Here is a 25,359-nt window from a genome sequence, read left to right as displayed (position 1 = left end):
CTAAAATTCACCGCCCAACAAACCCTCTGTATTTGTCTGAGGAAACCTGGCAGGAGTAGAAATAATCCCACACCTAACGAGTTCAGTTCCATGTGATATCCATTTGCTGTGCTGAGCACTGGAGACACACAGACGGGTAAGACTTCCCGCGGCCCTCTCCCTAACGGTCAGCAGCACATCCAGGTACGCAGGCCACATTCCCCGGAGTTATTTTTCACTCGTCTTTCTATTGTACCTCACGTCCCATCAACCAGCAAAGCCTGTCCACTCCAATTTCATTACAGAGGAAAATCCTCTGACTCTCCACCTCCCCTGCTATCAGCCCGGTCCAAGCCGCCTTAAACCCTCCCCTCCCTGCCCTGACATGGTGTGAGTGCACAGAAAGCCCTCATGCATGCAGCTCTCACACACATGGGAGGGTAGCAGTAAGTTCAGAGGGGGAAAAAGAAAGACTTCTGCCCGGCCGGGCGTGGCTCAGCGGTTGAGCTCGACCTGGGATCCAGGTGATCGGGGTTCAATTCCCGGTCAGGGCACATGCCCGGGTCGAGGGCTCGATCAGTGACTCTCTCATCATTGATGTTTCTCTCTCTCCCTCTCCTTTCCTCTCTCTGAAATCAATAAAGATATATTTAAAAAAAAAAAAATCTTTAAAAAAAAAAATACTTCTTTCCAGACTATCTTATTTTCTCATTTGGGTTCACTTAAATGCATTCTATCTAATTTACAAATGTTAAATCATAAAAAATTATGTTCAGCAAAAATACCAAAAATAAACCTCTTTAGAGTAAACCCTTTTATGATTTAATTTGAACTCACTTTTAGTGTTGAACTATTAACATTTTTAGGTCAGGATATAGCCTCTGAACACTAAGTATATTTGGTAAAATAAATCAATTACAGTAAATTGTTTTTATCTGAAATACCCTTATGAAGAAGATAAAAGGGAGATGTCTGGGAACCAGCATGTTAATTTCGATGTCGAGTTCCCTTTAATTACCATAAATATTCTGGGACTTTCCTAATGCACCTCATTGTAGTCTGCACACTGAAATTTCCGAGGCCAATGTGAAGCACAAAAGAGCATAATGCACTACAGCATTGTGTGTGTGAAACACTTCCATAAATGCACTGAAAATAACAGCACTATAGAGAAAATATTTTCACATTAAAGTCGGCAGCCTAATTTTAACCATTCATTTACCACACACTGGTTGTGTGTATTAATTTTGAGTGAAAAGCTCGATTTAGAGAAATTCAGCAGAGGAAAGGCATAAATACTGGTTTTTAAAAAATGTTCCTTGACTTTATCACTCCTCCTAGGTTTGCAATACATTTGTAACAATGCTGTGAGGACTGCTATTCTTATATAGCTCAGACTGCCTCCCTCCTTGCAGAATAATGTCCCTGTCTCATTTTTAACAGGTGGTATTTCCTCACATACACCAGTGATACTCCACTACCACATTCTATGCCTCATGTTCACTGCATTTACATAGATCTATAAATATATATCTGAATGACCCAGGAAAATTCCCTTTTCTGATGCAGTTAGTGAAGTAACCAATCATTTAGAATCTCATGGGAGAAATTATACCAGAATCAAAATTAAAATGATCAATAATCTTAACTTGGGGATGCAAACAGCCATGCATTGAGGACAGAAGGAATTACTCTGTGAATGTATCTTGAAGTCTATTTTTCTAGTACTGCTTTTCTTACTTTTGTTGGTAAAACAGAGCTGATGTAAAATATGCAAGAAGCAGAAAAACTTTACACTTAAGAAAAGAAAATAATGTTGTTTTAAAATATCAGAAAAATATTCTATAAACCAGGATATTTACAAAAGTAACACTATGACTTGACTCAATTTCTTTCTTAAAATAATAAAAAACATCACTTCCTCGTTTGCTCCCACATACAGGTGCAAGGACTAAGGCAGTGAGGCTAGGCTGTACCATGGGCTAAGAGTGATGTTCCTGTTTGTGTTATGGTTTTAAAAATTAACTTTATTTTTTTGTGGACATAAAAAAATAGCTGGCTACTTTCCAAAATAAATATAAAATTGTGTGGTTTACAAATACCTGTAAATACTAACGAAAACTTTCAGAAAAGGTACATTTTTAAATGAAGGATTTAAGTCAATATTTTGCTATGAGATGACCAGAATAATAAATTGCTAAAATGATATTCCAGAATAATCGTTTAATTTGTAGCAAATACAGAAACTCCAGAGACCATATCTGAAACTTCTAATTTTTCCTGATTGTGCTGAAACCCTGTCAAAAGTGCTCCAGAAAGAAACCGAGCCATGATTTGGAGGGTCAGTCCAAGGCCAAAGAATATCACGAATATTAAAATTCTATCAAATTTTCAAACTTCTCATTTTGTGTTTTCAGAATGAGTCCAACCTATCTAATGTTTTCAGAATGAGTCCAACCTATACTCAAACATCTATCCACATGCTTGTCGGTGTCGCTGGAGTTTTTATGTCAATCAACTGTTTTCTTTCAACATTAATCTAAGACATGAAACAAGAAGAAAGCCAAATTCCTGTTCTATGTTTCTTTGTTGGTTCATACTGCTTTAAATAATAATATTGAGAAGTAACTTCCTAAATCTGCAGATGCCAGCAACTTGTTCAGTGCATTTTGGCTGCCCTCAACGAAATGAGCACAAGAGAAGCACACACAGAAAACACCTGCACCTGTCTTATCTATGAGTAGATTAAAGAGCAGGTGTTATTATGGGCTAAATCCCATCACCCAAAAAGTCATATGTTGAAGTCCTAACCCTGCTACCTCATAATAGAACCATATTTAAAGATAGTGTCTTTAAATAGGTAATTGGATTAAAACAAGGTCATTAGGGGGGGCCCTCATCCAATATAACTGGCATCCTTATATGAAGAGGAAATCTGGATGCAGACACATGAACAGAGGTAAGACCCTGGGAAGATAGAAGATGGCCACCGACAAGGCAAGGAGAGAGTTCTAGGACAGATCCTTCCCCTGCAGTCCTCAGAAGGAACCAACCCCGCCAACACCTTTATCTCAAATATCTAGCCTCCAGACTGTGAAAAAATAAGTTTCTGTTATTTACCAATTCGTGGTATTTTGTTATGGCAGCCCTAGAAACCTAACGTAGGTGGCATTTCATTCCTTTGTATCTTATCACAGCATATGATACAACATATTACAGGTTCTCAATAGTTGTTGGTTATCGACTAAGTGAGGCCAGGCTTTCTCCATATCATCTCTTTGGTGCCTAATCCCGGAGCCAGAAGAACAGAGCTCGACACGCCATCGCCCTACCCACGTGGAAGCACTAGCCTCCTTGGGGTGGGCCCCTCAGTTACTCCTCGGCTTCTGGCCCACTTTTGGAATAGTTCCCAATTTTTGTGAGACCCTCTTCCCTCCCTAAAATAGAGGCACAGCAGAAATACTCATACGCTCTTTCCAGAGCATCCCTGGCGAGAAGGAGGCGGCCGGTATGCAAACATGTGAATCTCATTTTACTCTCAGAGAACGGCAGGCGCAGCGCAGGGCCGACTGCTGCCAATAGGTCCCAGAGGAAACAGCGCTTGATCTCAACTGAGATACATTCCCGACCCGTGACACAGCCTTCAGAGATAGCAGAATATAAGAATCTCTTCGACTCTAAATATAATCTTTACATGATTCTAGATGGAGCTGAAGAAATAACAATTTCATCACTCATCAGTGAGTTACCATATTGTCCAATTTATTAACTCTCCTTTAATAATAGAGTATTCTAGCTTTAAAAAAGGAAAATGAAAACCCACACCACTTACAGAATCCTGGGAATGGAGCACACCTGTCAAGAATTTATGAGAGCTTGCAACCTATTTTTTTTAATGTATTAAATTTAATGTTGAACAGGCAGTTTACTAAGGAAGAGAAGATCCTGTGGCATTGTGATTAAATAATCTTCCTTCAAAACTAGTCACTTGCTGTGTTTGCCATCACTGGCTTCACACACAGATGACGTTTTGCTAATAGGCTTTAAGATCAAGTGTCTATGTAAAGTGCATTTCATTGTTAATGTTAAAAACTGCTTTATTAACTAAACAATCATTGAAATAATTTAAAGTGTGCTGAATTACTGATCCCTGGAGGTAGTAGTAAAATAAATCAGGAACTAACCTCCAAAGATCCCTACAGCACTTATTATGCTTTATATGTGCCACTGAGAGCATGCTAGAGGCCACACAGTCCAGTAAAACTTTTTCAACTGTCTTAAGTAACACCCTTTAGTGGAAGATGTGCTCACTGTCTCATCCACTGCAGAATTTCCAATTATCTTCTCATGCAAAGGTGTGATTAGAAATTAACATGCATCAAATGCCATTAGTGACCATAATGAACAGAGTATTCAAAGTCCAGTTCGAAATCATAACTCAGTTCTAAAGTTTATGCTTTCAGACTAAGAAGGAACAGTTACCCACCTTGGGATTAAATCAACCAAGTGCGTGGGAAAGCTAAGCTCACATGTCTTCCTGAGGTACCTTCAAGACTCCTTTTTGCAAAATAAATGCAGAACCATTATTCCAATGGCAATAAATTGAGTTAAGGAAAATGAGAGAGGATTCAAACACAAAACAACCCACAGTTTTTGAATCAGAAATTTTAGACCCCATTTGGAAATTGGGCATTTTTCATAAGAAAAATCTTGTGTTATGAGACAATTATATTAAAGGTGGTGCATGTAAAGAAGAAAAGAATCCAAAAAGAACAACTTTTATGTCAGTCAAGATTTCAAAGATTAATATTTATGAAAACAATTGGCAAACAACAGTCCATGATCCAATAATAAAAAATGTTGTAGCAGATGCCTTGTCAAAAGGCTACGGGGCTGAGAAGTAGCATACTCTCATCCATATGTTTTCTCAGCCTTGAGAAAAGATATCCTCAGTCGTTTCAATTTTGGAGAACACAGAGTGCCTGTGTGCACAGCGAAGGCGAAGCTTTTTTGTAAAGGGAACTGTGAGCCAAGATTTCTGGTGTCACTTGGAAAGAAGTGGCATACAGAGTTAAGTGGAACATGAATAGAAAATCAGCCAAATAACTTAAATAACCTAAATAACTCAATCTGGCCAGAAGAAGAAATTACAGAAGAAATTGGAGTGGTCCTTGTTTGTTTTGGCCTGCCTGGCATCCTTCCCCCCATCTTTTGGCAACAATACTCCAATTCTCTCATAAGGAACCACCCTTCCCCTCTTCCATGCTGTTTTGCTAGGACTGTTTGTTATGCCCTGTCTTAAACAGCTGCTCAGCAGTTGGGTTTGCGATTATGAAATCTCCAGTTCATAAGCAGAGGAAGGGAGCAAGATCAGCAGCAGGAAAGGAGGAGGCCAGGGGCTCTGACTAGGTCAGGGGACATTCATAATTGGGGTGCTAAGCAAGCGAGCAGACTGTGACCGAGTAAAGGTCAGCCGGTGGGGTGCTGAACCAGCTATTGCGAAGGTGTCCCTGGGTGTTACTGAAAAAGTGGGTGATGGACGTGGGAGAGAGAAGGTCGGTGCCTACGCAGAGGTCAAGGGCCTGAGAGGCCAGAGTGTTGGACGCAGAGCCCGTGTGGGTTAAAATCACAGCTGAGGGAGACAGGTCTGAGGGCCCAGGCACAGAGCGTGAGCCAAGTTCACAGCCTTGGATGGAAGAGAGGGAGTGAGGAGGATGCTGGCAGGTACCAAGGTGATACAGTCAGAGGCCTTAATTCCCTCCAAGGAGCTGAGGATTTTTAAAAAGGGCAGAGCAATCAGTCTCGGGGTGACAGTGAGGAGCAACAGGGGGACACAGCCTCTTCACATGGCGGGTGAGAGAGAAGACTGCGCTTGGGGGAGCTGCTGAGGCCGCAGGGTGACCTCGGGGGGGTGAGTCTTCACTTAAAGCAAGAAGGTGGAGGAAACAGAGAGAAGGAGGTGGGGACATGGAGTGTTTGCTGAGAGGGACGGAGCAGGAGAGGAGGAGTCTGGGAGACCGAGAGGTGGCAGGGTCGGGGCAAGGGGACACGGAGAATGTCATGATGACAACGGGGGGGGGCCGGGGCAGAGAGAGGGTGTGGTGTTTGTACTTCGCGCCGCACGGTCAAAGCGAGGTGGGACCGAGGTCAACACTGCCTTCCCAGACAAAGGGCAGGCGGCTCGGCGGCCAGCGGTCTGGTCTAACTGCCGTGGCATGGGGCTCTCAGCCAGCCCTGCATACGGGGTAGCCTGTTTGTCGAAGGAGTGAACGAGTAACGGCACGGACACGGCGGTGATGCGAGAAGCCTAAGGAATGCCTCTTTCTCCAAGTTACGCCCCAGGGTGAGATTATTGCTGGTTACCTCTCGCCTTCTGGCAAGTACTTCCCCGATTACTGTACTTGGGCATTTTGAGAGAATATGAAACCAAGTCACACCTGGGATGGAAATCATATAATCGTGTGCCTCTGAACTGGAATCTTCAGCATTATCCCGTCCGTGTGGTATTAATTATTAGCATCTGATCTGGTCTTAACTGTCCACGTCCCTCACAGACGCCCTAGGACAAGCCGCTCCGTGGGCTCACCGTCACATCCCATGTGCTGTCCCTGTCCCATCACGGCGCAGGCAGCAGAGTTTACAGTCTGGGTTTTAACTAAAAACCCAGCCGAAGGCTAGAAACAACCAAGGAAGGATAAGCCCAACAACTGCACCAAGCAATCCGCAGATATTCCAAATGGTGTTTGTTTTATTGTAACTGAGATGTACACAAAATGCTTGAGATTGTCAAGCACCAGATGAAATGTGCAGGCGCCAAGCCTACCCTGAAGAAATCAGTAAATGGGAGATGTTCACAGTCACTAAGTGCAAGAAGAAGTATCTTCAGGTGGTTTGTTATTTGAAACAAGAAAATCGTTGCCCTTGGACAGCCCCGGGTGACACGGCTACAGCTCTGGAAGCTGACATGAGAATATAATGAAAGACAGTCTCACGTAGGGATTGTAAACACAGGCTCTGGAGCCAGACAGCCGGAGTTCTCATCCTGGCTCCACCATTTATTTAATTTTATTTTCTGCTGTGTGACCTTGGGTAAGTTCTGTAGCATTTCTGTGCTGCAGTTTCCTGAAAGTATTGTCTTGAGGGTTAAGCGAATTCAGACTGTAAAGCATGTATGCAGGCTTTTATTAGATAGTAAACACCAAAAAGTATGAGCTGTAACTATTACTTAGAGCATGTACTAAGTGGGTAAAAATACATTTCCCTTATTATTTTTATTTTTTTAAGACTGCTTGAACCTTGAGCTCTCTAGAGGTAGAAAAGGGAGTAAAAGTCTGAAAGAGGTGGTTCCAAAAGATAAAATAAGTTTAAATGATCACTTCTTTTCTCTAGCATAATGTAAATTCTCCACCACAAGGAGAAGCATCATATACACAGTAGAATCGGGAAACGATGACTCATATCCCTGCTTTGTCACTTACGAATTGTGTTAGATGCTTTTACCCTTTGGGCCTCAGTCTTCTCATCTATCAAATGGAGACTAAAAAAGATTCTGCCTCCTCAGATAGTTATTGTTGAGGATCCAAGAGCATATGTGCACGCACAGACACAAGATACACACACACACATACACACACACAGTTGCTTTGCAAACAGCTTTGCTAGAGATGTAGTCAACAATAGTTAAACAGTAATGCAGCTTTAGTGCCTCATATACTAGGTTGCACATCTCCTCTCTGAAGATCTGTCTAGTCAGTAGTCTAGAGATGAATGTACCTGACAGAGAAAGGGACATGCATCAGGCCCACCTGCTGCACCACCTTTACATGTGTCCCTTCCCTGCTTACAGTGCTAACAGCCCAGAGCCAGGCCAGACACCCATTCTGTCCTGCGGCAGGAGGTCCTGCTGCTGCTTGAGATCACAGTCCGTGGACTCTGCAGCTAGTTACTCTAGTGAATCTGACAAACTCAGTTTCCCAGTTCAGGTGACTGGGCCTTACCCTCGCTCCAGAGCCCTAGGTACTCCCATGTTCTCCTAGTTTTAACAGTGGGCTTTTCCCACTTTTGTGGCCTGAGTCTCCTGCTTGTCCTCAGGGAAGGAAGGCTTTCCTGGAAGAGAAGCCCAGTGGCCGGAGCCTTCCTCCCATTTGTTTGCCTTCACATCTGACCATCCTTTCTTCGTTCCAGCCTCCCTTGGCTGAGTTCCCACTGTTACAATGTCTGGGGATACCCCCATTTCTTCCCCTTTGTCTCCAAGCCAGACAGCAAGCAAAGCCTACCAAGCTCATCGGATATGGTGCTTTCTGCCAAATAATGTCCTTCCCCAGCTCCCCGTGTTGCAGCTCTCTCTGCTGCTGGCCCAGCTTGGCAGGTATGCCAACTGTCAAGAAACCTGCCATTTCCCGAGTTACAAAGAGATGCAAAGTAGAACGCGAAGTGATACTCCTACAATCTATTTCTTGGATATGATTAGTGAAGGTCAATGTGTTGTACTTCCAGACAGTCAATAACTTTTATTCTTACTGTGTAAATCAGGCAGTCAACAAACATTTATTGAGCAACGCCTGTGTACAGGGTACAATGCTAGACACAGGGAATGTTGCAGTGAAGAAGATCTCCAGTCTCTGTCCTCAACAGTACAACACTGTGGCATGTAAAGTGGGACTGGAAAGAAACACAGAAGAACTATGGATACCTCATAGCACTTCAGCCCCGAAAGGCCTTTGGGCATTTCTTCATCTTATGTATCAGACCTGTCCTCAAAGAGTTTCTAATTTATTTAAAATAACAAAAAACACCAAAGAAAACCTTCAAAAGGTGTAATGTTAAAAAGTCTACACTAACAAGACAGATATAATTTTATAAGTGCTGAAAGGGTTACAAATTAGTATAATATGGAGCTAAAAGAAACTTATCATGGAATGCTTGCTGAAAGAGTTCAGGTTTGATTTAGATGGAAATAATTAATATGACACTTTAATAATATATTAATTTTAAAGTTTTTTCTTTTTTCTTTATGTTCTGTTTCTTTACTCTTTATGTTATCCAAGTTTATTTTTAAATCATATATCATTTTTCACTTACAATCATTAACTACCAAATGTCTTACACTTACTGGAGGCAATAAATGGCTGACTAAATTTTGAGTATTGGTGATATTTTCATGAAGACCTTTTAGTCACTGGTCTCTTCAGAATCACAGCATATCTCAAACACCATCAAGACAATCATGTTACGACAGATTTTAAAATGGGAAAGTGAAGGCAAAGTGTACTTAGGGACTTCATAATTTTTTGTTATAATGAGGTTACAATGACTTTAATAAATCCAGTAAACTTGTCACTTTTATGGCCTAGCAAGTGACCAAGCCAGCCCTGCAAGAGGAAGTTTCTAAAAGCCACTGCTGCTTTTGCACCCACCTTTAATGAACAAAGTCTTGTTGCCTGGATGAAAATATAACATAAAAATTCCAAAGTAGAGGAGTATACTAATTATGTTTCTAAAACAGATCTCTTATTGTAAGGAGACATCAACATATTTTCATACTTCCAGCCACTTAGGTGTCTAGTTAAAATAGCATACACACACAATCACAACACAGGAATGATTACGATGGTAGGACACATCTGCAACAGCACTTACTGTATCCACTTTAAAACAACATTAGAACACTGCAAAAAACTGCACTCTCTTCTAAAATACATTTAATAAGAATTTTTACATAATGCAACTGATGCTAAAATGAAAATTTATTTTCCCTTAGCAAAACAGTTATTATCAAATTCTTAAGCTACAGTACACTCTGTGTAGCAATTCTACTTAAATTTGTTTATTTGCCTCCTAGAAAGGGAAATGAGTGTAGGCATGGAAGGGGAATGATTCAGTAAGACTCTTACAGTAAGAGGAGCTTGATACAATTTACAAATTCACAATAACTCAACTCCTGCTGGGACTGGCAGGTCTGCAGATTTGATGTAGGAGTTAAGTTTCTTGGCATAATTCTGACTATTCTTTTTGCTGTGACTCAAAATCAGAAATAAAAGATTAGTTACAATGATTATTTTTTTTCCAGCTTAGGAAAAGCATTAGTTCTTATTAACTCAGCTGACAGTAAATTCTAGAGTTAAAAAAAAAAAAGGAAAATATCTTAAAAATAACCCAAGGCATCATTCCTTAAAGATCTGTATTCCTCATCACTCCAGATACCAACTTTTAAATGAAGAAGTCACCACCTGCCATCACTGTTTGATGTGTAAATACCAACTACTCCCCCACCCCAGGGCATTTGTAAAGATCATAGCTCTCAATCAGATGCTGTGCTGTTTGTTGAATGCCACATTCCCACAAGGGGAGGAAGATAATGGTCATCTTAGAAAGCATTGTTTAGAACTTTCATTGCTAACATTCAGGCTACAAACAACACAGACCCTGATCGCAGGATGGGGTTTGAGAGCTGATATTGATCTGCAGGTCTGTCAAAATAAATCTTAAAAATCCCCTGCAACTATTGCATCACGGTGTCCCCAATCAGCTTGGTCCAAAATCTTCAAGCCTTTGCTAAGTAGCTCACGGAATAAATGGTTTATGCTCTCCAGTACACATATCCAATGTTGTTGAGATTAAATTAAATAACTTTTATTTTGTTGAATATATGAGAAAATAGAAGAGTTGTGATTATAAGTCATATAACCTGTAAGAGATGAGTTCAGGAGACAACGTGTTTGGGTTGGAATACCTGCTCTCTTTAATGTGATATTAAACTCCACCTCAGTTTCCTCACAGTAAAAGGGAGATAATAACACTTCCAATAACACAGGGTTGGAGATTAAATAAATTAATACATAAAAAGGATCAGGAACAGTATCTGATACAGAATAAGCTCCCAATAAATGCTAGCTATTATTACTGTATAAAAACCAACCCTTAAAACCTCACCATAGCTATTGTAGAGGTTTTTTCTAGACCTCTCTGCAACAGTATTCCAAGAATATATGGAACTTCAAATCTGAACATTTTAAGAATATTGAACTGGACTAAATATCTTTGTTATTTTGTAGATTATATGTATCTCAGTATAATTGAAGAGTAGATAGGAATATATTCACAGGAAAAATTATGACTGGCATTCAAAATAGGTGAACTTCTTTCACTATAACGTAAGGAAAGAGACTTTAACTTTCCAGTTCTATCAGAATATACAGGCTATCATGATTATTTCTAGCACTCATTACCTTTTCCAGTTCTAAAGTACAGCAGCTACAAATTTTATCTACTTAGGATCAGTGGCTATAGACACCTTTACTATTTATGATTGATATGTGTATCTCTTTTTATGAGAAAAATAACTTGTAATATTCTATAAATCTTTATGAAAATGTATACTACAGAGTTTAAGATGAAGAAAATTGACCCCCACCAAAATCCTTAAAACCACACCAATCCTCTGGACACAGCCCTTCTTATTCCCTGCCTCCCACCCCATCAGCCCACCTGTATTCAATCCACAGAGCTCTTTATCTCCGTTACCACCTTCCAGTAAACCCTCGCTCAGATGTGGACCTAAAATATCTTTAAATCCACAAAACGAAGGTATTTTGTTATCATTAAACTACTCTATTTATTCAACAGCATACTTATCCTAACAGGTGTCTCCTTTTTTGTGGTAGAGAGGTTGTGGAAATAAGAATAGAACAAAGTGGCTCTAAGGACTGAGAACATTGGGAATCATATTGCCCTGCCCTTGCCAGTGTTGCTCAATGGTTAGAGCATCAGACCTTGCACCGAAGGGTCTTGGGTTCTATTTCTGGTCAAGGGCACAAACCTGGGTTGCAGGTTCAATCCCTGGGCCTGACTGTAGTACATGCGGGAGGCAACCAATCAATGTGTCTCTCTCACATCGATGTCAATCTCTCTCTCTTCATTCTCTCTCTCTTCTCTCCCCCTCCCTCCCACCCCTTCTACTCTATCTAAAAGTCAATGGAAAAATATCCTTTGGTGAAGATTAACAACAACAACAAAAAGAATCATATTGTCGTAAAGCCATTTTAAAACATTCCTTCTTTTTCCTTGCCCTCCTCAAATTTCCCAAAATACATATTTTTAAGTGCAAATAAATATGCCTGCTGTTACCTATAAAAGCCTTTCAAATATGGCCAATCCCAAAGGAATACTGAGCTCTCGAGGTTGTTAGAGTTACAATCTTTGTAATTTTTTGCTTTTCTATCAGAATCAACTGAACAAATAATACTTACATGGAATTTTTATAAAATTCAGGTAACTTTCCCTCTTAAATACTTTCTATGTACAATTTTCATGTTTGTTCTTCCATAAAAAGTATTATACTATAACATACTGTACATATAAGATCACTAGATGACTTCACATACAGATACACATAACAGAAAATTACAATTTCCTTTGCTTATATTACTCTGTTGAGAATCTTCAAGATATTGCCCACCCATTTCTCTCTCAACCTTTCGCATAAACTTAGGAACATGAAATGAGAAAGAATATTAAGGAAAATTTAGGAATTGTAATCAAAGGTATAATAAATTGTAAATGTTTGTAAAATAATTTACTATTAGATAAAATGGTAGTTAAATGATGACTTTCCTTAATATATCATATAGAGAAGGCTAATGGAATCAGAAAACTGGGATATCAAAGGTGTTATATTCTATCTTGTACTCTCTCAGCCCATGACTTAAAAATTGGACTCAAAAACATGCTGGACAAAATACATTAATCTTTCTTAATAGCGATACAACATTTCTAAAAGTTGGCTGTGCTCTAATAAATAAGATTAGGCATAGAGGAAGGAGTTCTGATTTAAACCCTGTACCGGCACTCACTGTGTGACCTTGGGCAAATCACGTCACTTTTCTGGGTCTGAATGACATCATTTATAAAACAAGGAGCTTGGAATAAACACCCAGAAGCAGCCTGAAGAGTCGTAAAAGAAAGGCAGAGTCTTTTGGTAATTCTAACGAGAAGTAATCACCACTGGCTGAAACAGATGGTAAGAGCTGCCCATTAGCTGCTCCCCGAAGACAACGCTGAGCGTACAGAGGCTGGTTTGGGTTTAACAAACCACGATTCCAGACAGCAAGGCTCAGGGGAAAAGCCTTCCCCGAGGCAATGGATGAGGCAGGTGGGGGGCAGCACAGGAGACTGAATGCAGGGCCCGCAACTCGAGTCCCTGAGGCCGGACCTCGACGGGAGTCCGCTTAACAGTGAACTTACCCCAGGGTGGCCCTTAGCGCGCTGTGTCCTCCACGGCTTCAGCCCCAGTGCCCAGGCACAGTAACCGATAATTAACAGCTGCTCCCAACATACACGTTAGATGACGGAGTAACTCCAGCTAGCCTTACTCATCCTAACGTCTCTGAGGGCTCTGTCCCGCTGGTGACATTCACGTTTTATCTCATGCAAACGGTACCCCTTGGAGATATGAGAACAGCGGCCCTGCCTCCCTTCGAGGAGGCTGCAGGGAACTGGATGGACTACTAGAGTTTTCTAGACAAGAAGTTATGAAAGCCTAAACTAGTGATAGCGGTGGGAATGGGAAGGAGAAATAGATGCCAGGGTAATGTATTTAGGATGGCTTAGGAAATAAACTAAAATACTCTTGGCTAGTCAAAGGAAAGTCTTACTTGATTTCTTCCCTATTTTTCTTTAGGCTAGTTCAATAATAATCTGTTACATAAAATTGGAAGGCTTATCACTTATCTCCTGTTAAGCACAATTTACCTGTTATCATAAACCTCACACTTCTGTCAAACATTTATATTAACCCCATTTTTCTATTTTAGGACCTAGCACTTTAGTCAAAAATAAACAATCTACAGCAATATTTTAAGGAATCAGAGAAAGACAACAAAAGTCCTAAGAAGCTCTGCTATTTTTTAACAGCATACCACATGTGCAAACGTACAAGCTTTTTTCTGAGTCCTATGTCACACACATTTGCTAAAATTGCATTAACTGTCTTTATTTTGAAATCTGTTTTCCAAATATAGTTTAAATTAAAAAGAATAGTGTAAAGCAAGTCATTTTGATTACTGACTCAAACATGTGATTCAAATAGAGTATTTAATATTCAAGATTCCATTGGATTTTTTTTCTAGAAGAGACATTTTAAAAAAAGAAAAACGAAAAACCTGCAATTACATCCTTTTTGGAATTCAACAGCATATACATAAATAAATAAAATTAAACGTACCAGATTATTAGTATTTACAAAAACTGGTCAAAAAGTTATTAAGAAGCATGGTACAAATTTTGTTTGAAACCAAACGTAAAGGTAAAAGGTAGCTAGCTACAATAAAAAATAAAAAATTCCCTAGATTTATATTTTATACTTAAGTATATAACCTTGGGTATTAAACATGCTGCTAGCTATCTCTTAATGAGCACCTGAGCTGTCATTTTTAATAACAAACTAACGATTATTATCATTTAAGTTGGTACTCCCTGAAAATCATTTGTGCAATACTTAAATTAATACAGTTAAGAATAGAAACTTACTATCCCATGTATTTTTATATATTTTCACATTTTTTATATTATTTTGCAATAATTGGCAAAATATTATAGAAAATGACATGAACACATATTTACAATAAAAACCAACATGTGCCAAAATGCATAGGACATTTCAATATGCAGCAGAACTTTATATGAAATCTTAATAATGCATCTCAGTTGCTCATTGGTCCACTGAAGCTGTATGAGAAAAATATACAAATTCAAGATAAAATACAATAAAAACAAATAAACCAAATACCTGGGCCATTCTAATCTTAATTATTTCTCAATTGAAAGCAGACATGAGAGAAGAATACCATAAAAACTCAAATTGTCTAATTTATCTAAGATCTAAGTACACACACTATTAATCAATACAAGTAATTATATAATAACCTGTTGTAATTCATTGGTTACAGAAGTCTAGAAATTCTACTTTATTTTCAAATACCAAAAGGTTTGTAACAATACCTCTTCCACAAAGCTGTCTTTCTTCTCTAGCATTTCTCGTAAAGTCTGAAGAATTTTAATGCACAGTTTTTCTTCTTTCTCCATGAGTTTCTTTGTGTGATTAATCAACCTTAAAGCAAAATATTACACCTTAAATAGGACAGTGATTTCCCTTCAAGCTATATACTATCATTACATGCTAGAGGGAAATAAATCATACTATTATTTGAGACTATGAAGTAAACAAGATAGATGCCTGTTTTCAAAAATATTTTAATTACATTTAAACTATAGACTTTGCAATATAAAGCATCCTTTGTTTTACAGGCAGTACATCCCAGTGCTTCTAAATTTATTCACATAGCGTACTGCTAGTGGAACACAATACTCTTTGAAAAAACATGAAACACTGATTATCTTTAATCTCATCGTATGAACTAGAACAACTTTACTAGAAGAAAAATATGAATATTTGCAGTATATTACATTATGTGCTTCTATGTTGTTTTCTATGTACTATATTACATTAACTACACAGCAGAAGGAGCTGTATACAACAATGCAACCTTGGCATAAAGGGCTGCTGTCCAGTTTCCACCATTAATGATGTGCTACTTTTCACTGCTAGAGCCTAGTAAAAGTAAGCAGTTTTGTGATTAGAAGCAAAACAAAAACAAAAGCAACTAAAAAGTAACATCTGGACATCTATCCATTTACTATTTTTGTTCTAATTTGAACAAAAATTCTAATAATTAATATTATAGTGGTAACCTTTGCACTGGTGTTCTGTCAGGAGAAGAGCTTGAGGATCACGGTTACATAAGCATCCCTGCCAACTCAAAATCAAGTAAAATTGTTCATCAGCAGAATTTAGAGCTTAGCATATTTAGTTCTTAAAATCAGATTTGTAAGATGACCTTGTGAGATATGTCTTCCTGGAAAAACAAAATGATGTAGAATACAATGGAATGGTCTGATTTCAGTGACATAATAGGAGTACTGTGGAAAAAGTGACATTTCACTAGATAACAGATAGCAAGTGGCTTATCAGGTGTCAGCATGATGTACAAGGAATTCTCATGGATTCCCTTAATCCATCCTTATAACAAGCCAATGCTACAGGCTATACCAGTCTAATTTTATTAATGACAAAACTGAGGTCCAGAGTGATAAAACTACTTGCCTCTAGTTACACAATTAAGTGGTAGCTTCTGGAAATAGTCCCAGGTCCATCTGACTTCAAGCAAAAATTCTAAAGCCCCACTCTGTGGTGACACGACACAATTTACTGATCACTCGCGCGCGCGCACGCGCGCGTGTGTGTGTGTGTGTGTATGTATATATGGAATATTACTCAGCAATAAAAAAGAATGAAGTCTTGCCATTTGCAACAACATGGATGGACCTAGAGGATATTATGTTAAGTGAAATAAGTCAGACAGAGAAAGACAAATATCATATGATTTTGCTTATAATTGGAATCTAAAAAAACTAAACCAACAAACAAAACAAAAGAGACTCAGAGACACAAAGAACAAACTGATGACTGCCAGATGGGAGGGCAGGAGGGGGAAATGTGCGAAAGGGAAAAGGTATTGAGAGATACAAACTTCTAGTCATGAATTAAGGCATAGGGATGTAATATATAGTTGATTTCATAAAAACTTTGTATAGTGACGGATGGTCACTAGACTTGTGGTGATCACTTTGTAAGATATATAAATGTTGGACACCTGAAACTAACATAATATTATATGTCAACTATACTTTAATAAAAAATAAAATAAAATAGCCAAGACTTGGCAAATCATGACATGTGGGAAGTTGAAGAAGAGGAGGAAGGGCAGATCATAGATGCCTGAAATTTATAGACTGGGCTAGTAGATGGGCAGTGATGCTTTGAAATAATATCTATGTCATGCTGAAGGAGTTAAGAAATAGTGATTTCCTTTTAGACATATGAAGTCCGGGCAAGGTGCTATATATCCATGTGGCCAGGCCCAGCAGGCCGAACAACTGTTCTAAAGTTCTCCTGACAAGGGAAAAAACCTACCTCTCTACCACTTCTCCTATTGGGTCTTTCCTTTCACATGATAGTCTCTGAATGCATGAAAATGATTTCAGTAGGCATTGTAAATTCCTTTTGATTTTTTTCTCTCTCGGGCTATTCTCATTTTCTTTAACTCGTCTTTAAATGAATGTGTGGGGTTGTATTTCAATAAAACTTCATTGCAAAAGTAATCAAGGGAACCAGTTTAGCCTATGGGCCAGAGTTTACCAACCCCTGCTCTGTCCTGTTAATAGTATCATGTTAATTTCCTAGAGTTCAAATTCTCAGGTTTATTACCTACTTTCTAACTCATATTCTATACGTTGGTACATATTTATAGGAGGTGAAGTGTATTTTTCAAGGACCCTATTTTTATACTGAATTACTAGGCAATACTGCTACTCATTTTTTTCTAGTGGCCTCCACAGTCATCAGTTTTGCAGACATTCTGGACCTCTTTATTTAAAAATTCATATTAGAAGACAGGTAAGTCTTACAGTGTGAAATAGAACAGTAGTTCTGGAGTGTAGAAAATAACACATTAACCAACACTGGCAAGGGTCCAGACAAACACATTCTTCTTAATCCCCTTAAAATAGAGAGCCAACAATCCATAATTCTGGCCATAATGTAGAAACTCCACCTATTCTTCAACATCATCCCTGTAGTTAGGTCTTCTCATCCCACATCTTTTCTCTCCCCAAATCTCAGCTTTAACTGGTAAAAGAAAGGAACATACTTCTTGTGGCCCCTAGTCCTTCGATTTCTGCCTTGGTACATCACAGTCAACAGAGGAGGTTGAGACCTCTCTCAATATCCTCATACCCTCAACCACACAGGAGTCAGCTGTGACGGACGGTGGTTAAGGGTTTGGCAGCCTCAACCATCTCTCCCTCCAGATACTCTCTCCAAGAAGACCAAGTGCCTCTCACTGGCCACCTTAGTCTACACATGATTACTTGCAAATCACTCAATGAAGTGCCCTCCACATTAAGACATGTCTCTTCTTTCTGAGGTTAGTTCTACTTTTTCTCACAACTGCTTCTACTCACAGGTCTTCCTTGAAAATTTTCACTTGCCATTAAAATGAAAATATTCTAGGATATGTTAGCTATAACCGGTCTGACAATACCACAAAAATGCTGTGAAAAATAAGTCAATGAAAGAGCTGCAGAAGAGGATCATCAGGGCTACGTGGCAGAATCCTCACTCTGAGACATAACAGCTCTTGACCTAAAGTACACATGAACCTCAGCTTCCTCATCTCTAAAATGAGGCTGACCTCTCCATCTCTCAAGAGTGCTTGTGCAGATCAGATAAAATAGGTAAACACACAGGGAACAATAATGCACACAGTGAGACCTCAATAGATGTGAGCTCCATTTGCTTTCTATGTGAATGAAAATTGGTGACTTTAAACAGGACTCCTTTTAAATATCACACCATACAGGTATAGAAAGGAATCAGAACTAAAATGTTATTTGATGTGTTATTTTGTGTCAATAATGACACATTCTGCTTTCAGTAAATTTTAATAATAAATATAATGACTTTTACCAGCATAAAATTTCAATAAAATCAAATTATTTTGGAGGTATATTTTAACATGGATTTTAGATGTTTGATATACTCTATGGACTGTCCTATGTGCCAGCAGAGTAAAAAGCAGAAACGTTAGAGGCCATCTCAGTTTGGTAGCACTAACAGAATCACAGGTTGACACTTACTTGGACATGAAAGCACCACATCGGATCCTTGCATCACTCCCCTCAGGGAACAGTAGTTCTGGGCTGTACAACACATCAACCAACACGGAGAATTCAGCCTGCATCATCGGGCTGAACTGCTGCTCCAAGGAGGCCACTACATCCTAAGGAAGAAAACACAAGAGAACTCATGGGAAGACCTAAGTCAGACTTCATCCTTTGAAAATATGACAAGCCTAGAGTACTAACCAGGAATGACACGTGGGAATTTCACAGAAGATGTACCCCGCCTTCCCATAGCACCCAATGTCTGCACTTTAAGTGCAGTCTGATTTTCTGTATCAATGCTGCCTGGGTCTCTTTTGTCACTTATAAAATAAGGGATGAGTGGGTGGTTTATATGATTTCTAAGGATTTACACACAAGATGAAAAGTCAATCAAAACACTGTTCCAGGTCTTGCAGTGTTTAGGGTTGTAACAGAGACATGACAGGTATTCATCAAATTAAAAAAAAATTGGAGCATGCCTGTGGAAGAGCTAAAAAAAAAAAAAAGACTTTCTATGTGTCATTGGTCATCCAGAACTAACCATTTCTTCCAATGGGGAAACTCCATGATGTATTATTTGAAAAAAATAATACATTCTTGGAAGGGATTGATAATACATAAATTTATAATATATAAATTCCTTCCCTCTCACAATGAAGAGTCTAAATAATATCACCTAGTCTCCAATCACCCGTGCCTCTTAAATGCCTCTCATGCCTTCTCTCTCTACCCAACAGCCAGTAGGTCTGTTGACCCCACCTTCATTATTGTACGCAACACCTGTTTCTTCAGTTCATTCATATGCCACCTGGCTGGGACCGTTAGTAATTCTTAACTCATCTGCCTTCCTCTAGTCTCTGTCTGATAATCCTATTCTACAAACCAATAAATGCTTAATCACATATAATGGCATTTCCCCCCAAAATTTTAATGACCTATAGCCTTTGAGTTCTTCATATGGAGTCTAACTTGTCTTTTTAATCACATATAATGCTAATCTATTAAAATTCTAAACCTCCACCAATTAATCTACATGTGACCTCTCATAATATTTATTCCAGTTCACGAACAGACAATTTCTTCAACACCATACCTTCATTCGCTCCAGTTACATGGGTGGGAGGATGTTTGTTATGGGTTGAATTTTGTCTCCCTCAAAACTCCTGTATTAAAGTCCAAGTCCTAAGCCCCAGTACTTCACAATGTGACTATAATTGGAAATGGGCCTTTCCAGAGGTAATTAAGGTAAAACGAATTCATATGGGTGAGATCTAATCCAATATGACTGGTAGGAAATTATAAAATAAAGCCTGGTCCCCAACTAGAATCTGATATTTTCAACCATATCTTATTTGTGTAACTACATCTATTAAAAATGTAATTTAAAAAATATTAATGCCATTTCATGCTTGCGTCGTACCTGTAACTTTTCAATAATATTTCTATAATCCCAAGCAGGCCCTCCAAGAGCTTCCTTAAAGCGTGGTCCAGAGCGAGCTGACAGTCTCCAACCCATGGCCGCTCTCTGCACCATATTTGAATGGCTCTTCATGAAAAGAGTATTAACTTGGCTATCCAAATCCACTGGGATAGCAATGCCACGATTCTTGGCTGAAAAAGAAAGATTTTAAACATTTCCCTCTTACCCTGACTAAAGCTTCTTACATGTTACCAAAATAATCTTATAAACAGAGAACAAATAAAAGAGAAAAAACGTAAGATATACATGAGTTCTGGAATGTAATATACAATAAGATTGTAGTGTATATTTGAAAGTTGCTAAAGAGTAGATTTTAAAAGCTTTCATCAAAAAAAATCTATAACTATATGAGGTGGCAGATGTCAACTAAATTTATAATGGTAATTATTTTTCAATATATACTTGTAGCAAATCATTACATTGTACACCTTAATACAATGTTATATGTTAATTAAAAAGAAAAAAAAAGCATCAAGTCTTTAAACTCTGCCATTAAATTATTTTATACAGCTTCAAAAGCTTTTAACCTAAAAGTAGTTCAATTTTCAAGACCAGTTATTAAAGTGGGCTCATTAAACATTCAAGAACTTATTTGATTTCTTGAGGACTAATGTTTGAAATGTACTTTATACAGCATCACTATAGGAAAACGCTGTATAATAACCATGCAAATATGTACCTTCCCAGGTACCAAGAAAAATAAGAGAACAGACAGAAAACACGTAATAAAGTCCTGCCGGCCCATTGACTAATTAGTGTGTATTTGTGCACATGCATGTACATACACACAAAATTTTAGGTGGTAAAATACCTGAAAGAAAAATATTTTAATGGAAAACAATTAAAAACCTGCATTGGAAAACGGCACACAGTACGTGTCCTTCTTCCTCAAATCAAATCACATTTATATTTTATCAGACTTATGGGATAATATGACAGAATGCGAATGCTTGTCATGAGGAAAACAGCAATGTCGAGGCGTTGTTGCAGAGTGGAGATGGGCTGAGTCCGTCAGAAGGAAGGGAAGGAGGAGAAGCTGCCTTACAGGGGCTCCGAGCCAGAACAGGTCTCCCTGGGGCGTGGCCAGCCCGCACCGAGGGGGAAAGGGGTGGGGAATTGGAGGCCCTCCTCCCTCTGACTAGCCTACACGGAGTGGCTAGCAGCAGCAGCAGGTTCTACTAAAGGATAAAGGTAGGAAAGAAACAGACCTTCTCTCCAGAAAGTGGACTCTCTGCCTGGGGAGACTGCCAGGTGGAGGGGCCAGGGCTCGATGGAGAGGCGGAAGGCAGCTTGAGGTAGCTCCAAAGGGCTTCCTCAAATAAGACGCAGAACAGGGCAGAGAGAAGGGGCAGCCCCAGGAAAAAGATACGAGGAAGACTCCGACCCCTGACCCCTGACCCCTGACCCCTGACCCCTGAGCAAAGCCCTCCTTCTTTCAACACCTGTCGGTACTCTCAGCCTGTCTTCTGCCGCACGCACACACACACACACACACACACACACACACACCCCCCAAAGGGAAGCCTGCATATCATTTGCACAGCCCCTCACCCCAACTCTGGGACCCCGGGTCAGCCCGTCATTTATGCGAGCATGCTAGTAGGGAAGTCGACCTTCCACTTGTCTTCTCTGCACGGGGAGCAGCCCTCCTGCCACAGCCCCACAGCCCCCCGGGCCCTGAAAATGCAGCCCGGCCAGCTCTGTCCCGGCCCCTCCGGGGGCAGGAGCCCCTCTCCGCTGCCGAGCCGGTCGCTGTCAGCAGCGGCGCTAGGACGAGAGGACAGTGACCGATGAGAACCTCCGCAGCTTGGCGGCCCCACGTCGCCCAACTTCACTTATTTCTAGCTGGTCTTTCAGGCCAGTGCCATTTCCAGGGGCAGCGACAGAGCAGCCAAGTTCATGGGGGCGGGGGCTGCCACAGCAGGGGTGGCTGGCTGGCTCTGGGGCTGGCCTGGGGACTGTGTCTGGGCGTCACATCCTGGTTACGCCAGGAACCCATCCCTGAAGCAGCAGCTCTCCTCTGCCATCCGGGCTCTGCCCCCTCAGTGGCCAGGGGGCTCTTCTGCCTGAGGGTGGCCTTTCTCATCTTCACCTCCACCTCCCAGAGTCTTCCTCCCGTGTCCCGTCTGCCCCGTGTGCTCCTTTTTCTATACCTTCCCAGGCAGCCTGAGGAGAGTGGTTGGCTCAGGGTTTGACAGAGGGAAGACAAATAAATACTGTATTGGAAGGAAGGAAGGAAGGAAGGAAGGAAGGAAGGAAGGAAGGAAGGAAGGAAGGAAGGAAGGAAGGAAGGAAGGAAGGAAGGAAGGAAGGAAGGGAAGGAACAGACCTTCAAAACTGCAGTGGAAACCTGCGGCAGTCCTTACAGACTTCTGTGACTATGAACACACCACCAAGAGCCACAGGGAAACCAAGGCACTAAGGCGAACCGGCCCCACGCACAGACATGATTCGGGGAAGGGCAAAATACTAATGACTGTCCTCAAAGAATTTGAGGCACACTGCATCCAAAAAATTAGAAAATCAGGAAAAAGAAAGAAATTTTTGGAATTAAATTATGATTGTACAAATAAACATTTGAAAAACTGGCTGAAAAAGAAAAGGGCAGGAACAAAGACCAAGGTGATAATCTTTTCATGGTGTGGAGCACAGGGACATTATTTAGAGCTGCTAAGTCAAGAGACAGCTACATAAGGGATATTATTTCAAGTTATTATGGTAGCCACTGGAAGACTTATTTAAATGAATGAAAAAAGGAAGAGAAGAATGGGGCGGGGGGGGGGGGATGAGAATGAATGAATAAATCTGGCTTGAAAGGAAAACAACAATAGCAGCCAGTAATGAAGCTGAAAGACACCTAAAAACTTCTTTGAAAATAAACAATTTTAGCTACGGACACAAAAAGCTACCAATTAAACAGCTCAGGCTGAAGTTTCAAGGAAATAATAAGACAAACGATGACACCACTGCCTAGATTTCCCTAATGAATGTTTTTCCTAATATTCATTATAAATTTCCCTTTTCTGAAGCATACATGACGGTGTCTGTTTATGTCCATCACTCACAGCAGAGCAACTGTACTCCTGTCCCATCTGACGGACAGACACTGCCAAGCTGCACATATTTTTATAAATACTTAATCCTGCACCGCGACCAAATCTTGGCAAGACTCATCCTTTCTGGCTCCTTCGCACATAAGCTGGGTTTGCTCTAATCATTTACAAGTTAGAGGATAATACTGCTTATATATTATTTTCTAAGCAACAAAAACTATGAACCTTAATATTGCTCAAAACATGTTACAACCAAGTTTCTAATACGATTTAAACAAATTCGGAAGGGGCGCTGGGATTTATCTCCCCTTTAGGAATCAGGTACATTAGACACAACCAACCATCAAATAAGTGTTGCTGCCATGAGTATAACTTACACAAAGAAGTGCTCAATGAATATTTTTCTAATGACACCAGTGGGAATGTAACCCGATGGCAGCACCTCTGTTATTCTGAGCAATGCAGCCACCCCCCGTTTAGTGAGTCAGGAAAATCTCACCCACCTGCCAGATTTCCTGATGCCCCCGTGAGCTGCTGCCTTGATCCCACTATGGCCAGCACCATGGGCAAACCAGGCTGGGGAGACTCCAATATCCCAACATTTGCTTAAAGGGATTTTTTTCTTTTTCGTTTTCTCAAAACTGTGCCACTTTAATTGGTATTTTCTAGTCTCCTGTCTTAGCACAAATTGCACAATATAAATTAACTGGGTAAAATATACTATTTTCTCATGGCCAAAGGTAAACTCTAGCCAAGGGCTAAATCACAATTTCTAGGAAATAAAAGAAAATCAACTATTCAACTGGGGAAAAGAGGACTTGGGTTGAAGTAAGTCAGCTGCGTAGATACTAATAAAAATTGTTCAAGCAAATGTAAATTAATACCTTTAAAAACATGGCCTGAAATAGATTCTCTGCACTGTCAAAATATTATAAATAGGAATTTGAAAGCAAAGTTGACAATGCAAATTTGGCTTTCCATATATTGTTTTAAAATTAAAGCAGAAAAATGTTGTGACTAGAAAAAGAAAAGAATTCATTCATGATCTCACAAGAATATTAAGAAGTAGAACAATATATTTCAAATGCAACCAAAAATGATCAAAACTTAGCTTACTTTTATTAAGCTAGAAAACTTACGTTATGAGCACTATACTGAAATGTGAACTAAGATGTATTCTTGGGATTAATGGTTATTCCTCGTTCCCTCTTCCTCTCGATAAATAAGAACAAATTTACTACCACTAGTCATTCTTCTGGCACGTAGCATTAACTCCAACTGTGTGCTTTAGTGGTCACATTAAATTTTAAAATGCTTTAAAATGACATGCTCCTACTTTGCTGCTAAGTTCGAGTGTAACTGAAATACTACCTTGCTAAGAATATTTCGTCAGAGAGTAAGTATATGGAGTCCTTAGAAAACTAACAGGCAAGAGCATGGGCTGTTATTCATGCATTTATCTTCTGTAGAACTCTGCCTAGAGACAGCTTGTTCTCTAAAATGAGCTATCTTCATTCACAGGTACTTTGATCATTAGGCTAACCTACTAATTAGACTTATAAATTCTGAAAATTCTCTGGATATGACAAGTTAAGCAGTCATTTTAAGATGTAATCAAAATCTATTTCTAATTATTATTCATTAAATATTGCATATTATGTAAAAAAATTAATTAGACAAAGTTACTGATGATATCTGCCAGACCAAAATGTCTGAGAACACACAGATTACAGTGAGAGGTGCCCTGGAAAAAATGCTTAGAAAGATAAACTGGCAGGTAGGGGAAAGGCTACAGAAAGTGTAAGCATTAATTAGAACACGTGGTTGGTTGTCAAGCCCTACTGCACGGGCCCTCAGGCAGGTGCACGGGAGAGGGGCAACGGGCTGGGCAGAGTGGCACCCTCTCTGTATCATGTCAACATATCCAGGAGACATCTGTACTGAAGCACCAGTGTTCTTAAGCATGAAGAACATTAAAGATATGAAATGCATCTTTCCTGTTTGGCACTCAAACTATACTGAATTAATCCCCCAATTGAATAAAAAATATAATCTTATGGGTTATGC

At 39.7% G+C, this 25,359-nt stretch overlaps 1 protein-coding gene across 2 annotated transcripts in view; it reads right to left on the bottom strand.

The window, feature by feature from the left end:
• ITPR2 (inositol 1,4,5-trisphosphate receptor type 2) overlaps positions 1 to 25,359 on the bottom strand; it is a 405,501-nt gene that overhangs the window by 167,017 nt on the left and 213,125 nt on the right. For both annotated transcript variants that reach the window (XM_081129350.1, XM_081129351.1), the window contains exons 35-37: positions 20,180 to 20,370; positions 18,733 to 18,875; positions 14,977 to 15,085 (exon numbers count right to left, since the gene is read on the bottom strand). In XM_081129350.1, coding sequence (XP_080985476.1) covers positions 14,977 to 15,085; positions 18,733 to 18,875; positions 20,180 to 20,370 — 443 coding nt within the window. The remainder of the gene's footprint in view (positions 1 to 14,976; positions 15,086 to 18,732; positions 18,876 to 20,179; positions 20,371 to 25,359) is intronic.

This window comes from Miniopterus schreibersii (genome assembly GCF_964146895.1).
Source record: "Miniopterus schreibersii genome assembly, chromosome: 2".
In the NCBI taxonomy this organism is placed as follows: Eukaryota; Metazoa; Chordata; class Mammalia; order Chiroptera; family Miniopteridae; genus Miniopterus; species Miniopterus schreibersii.
This window is presented reverse-complemented; position numbering and strand designations above follow the sequence as displayed.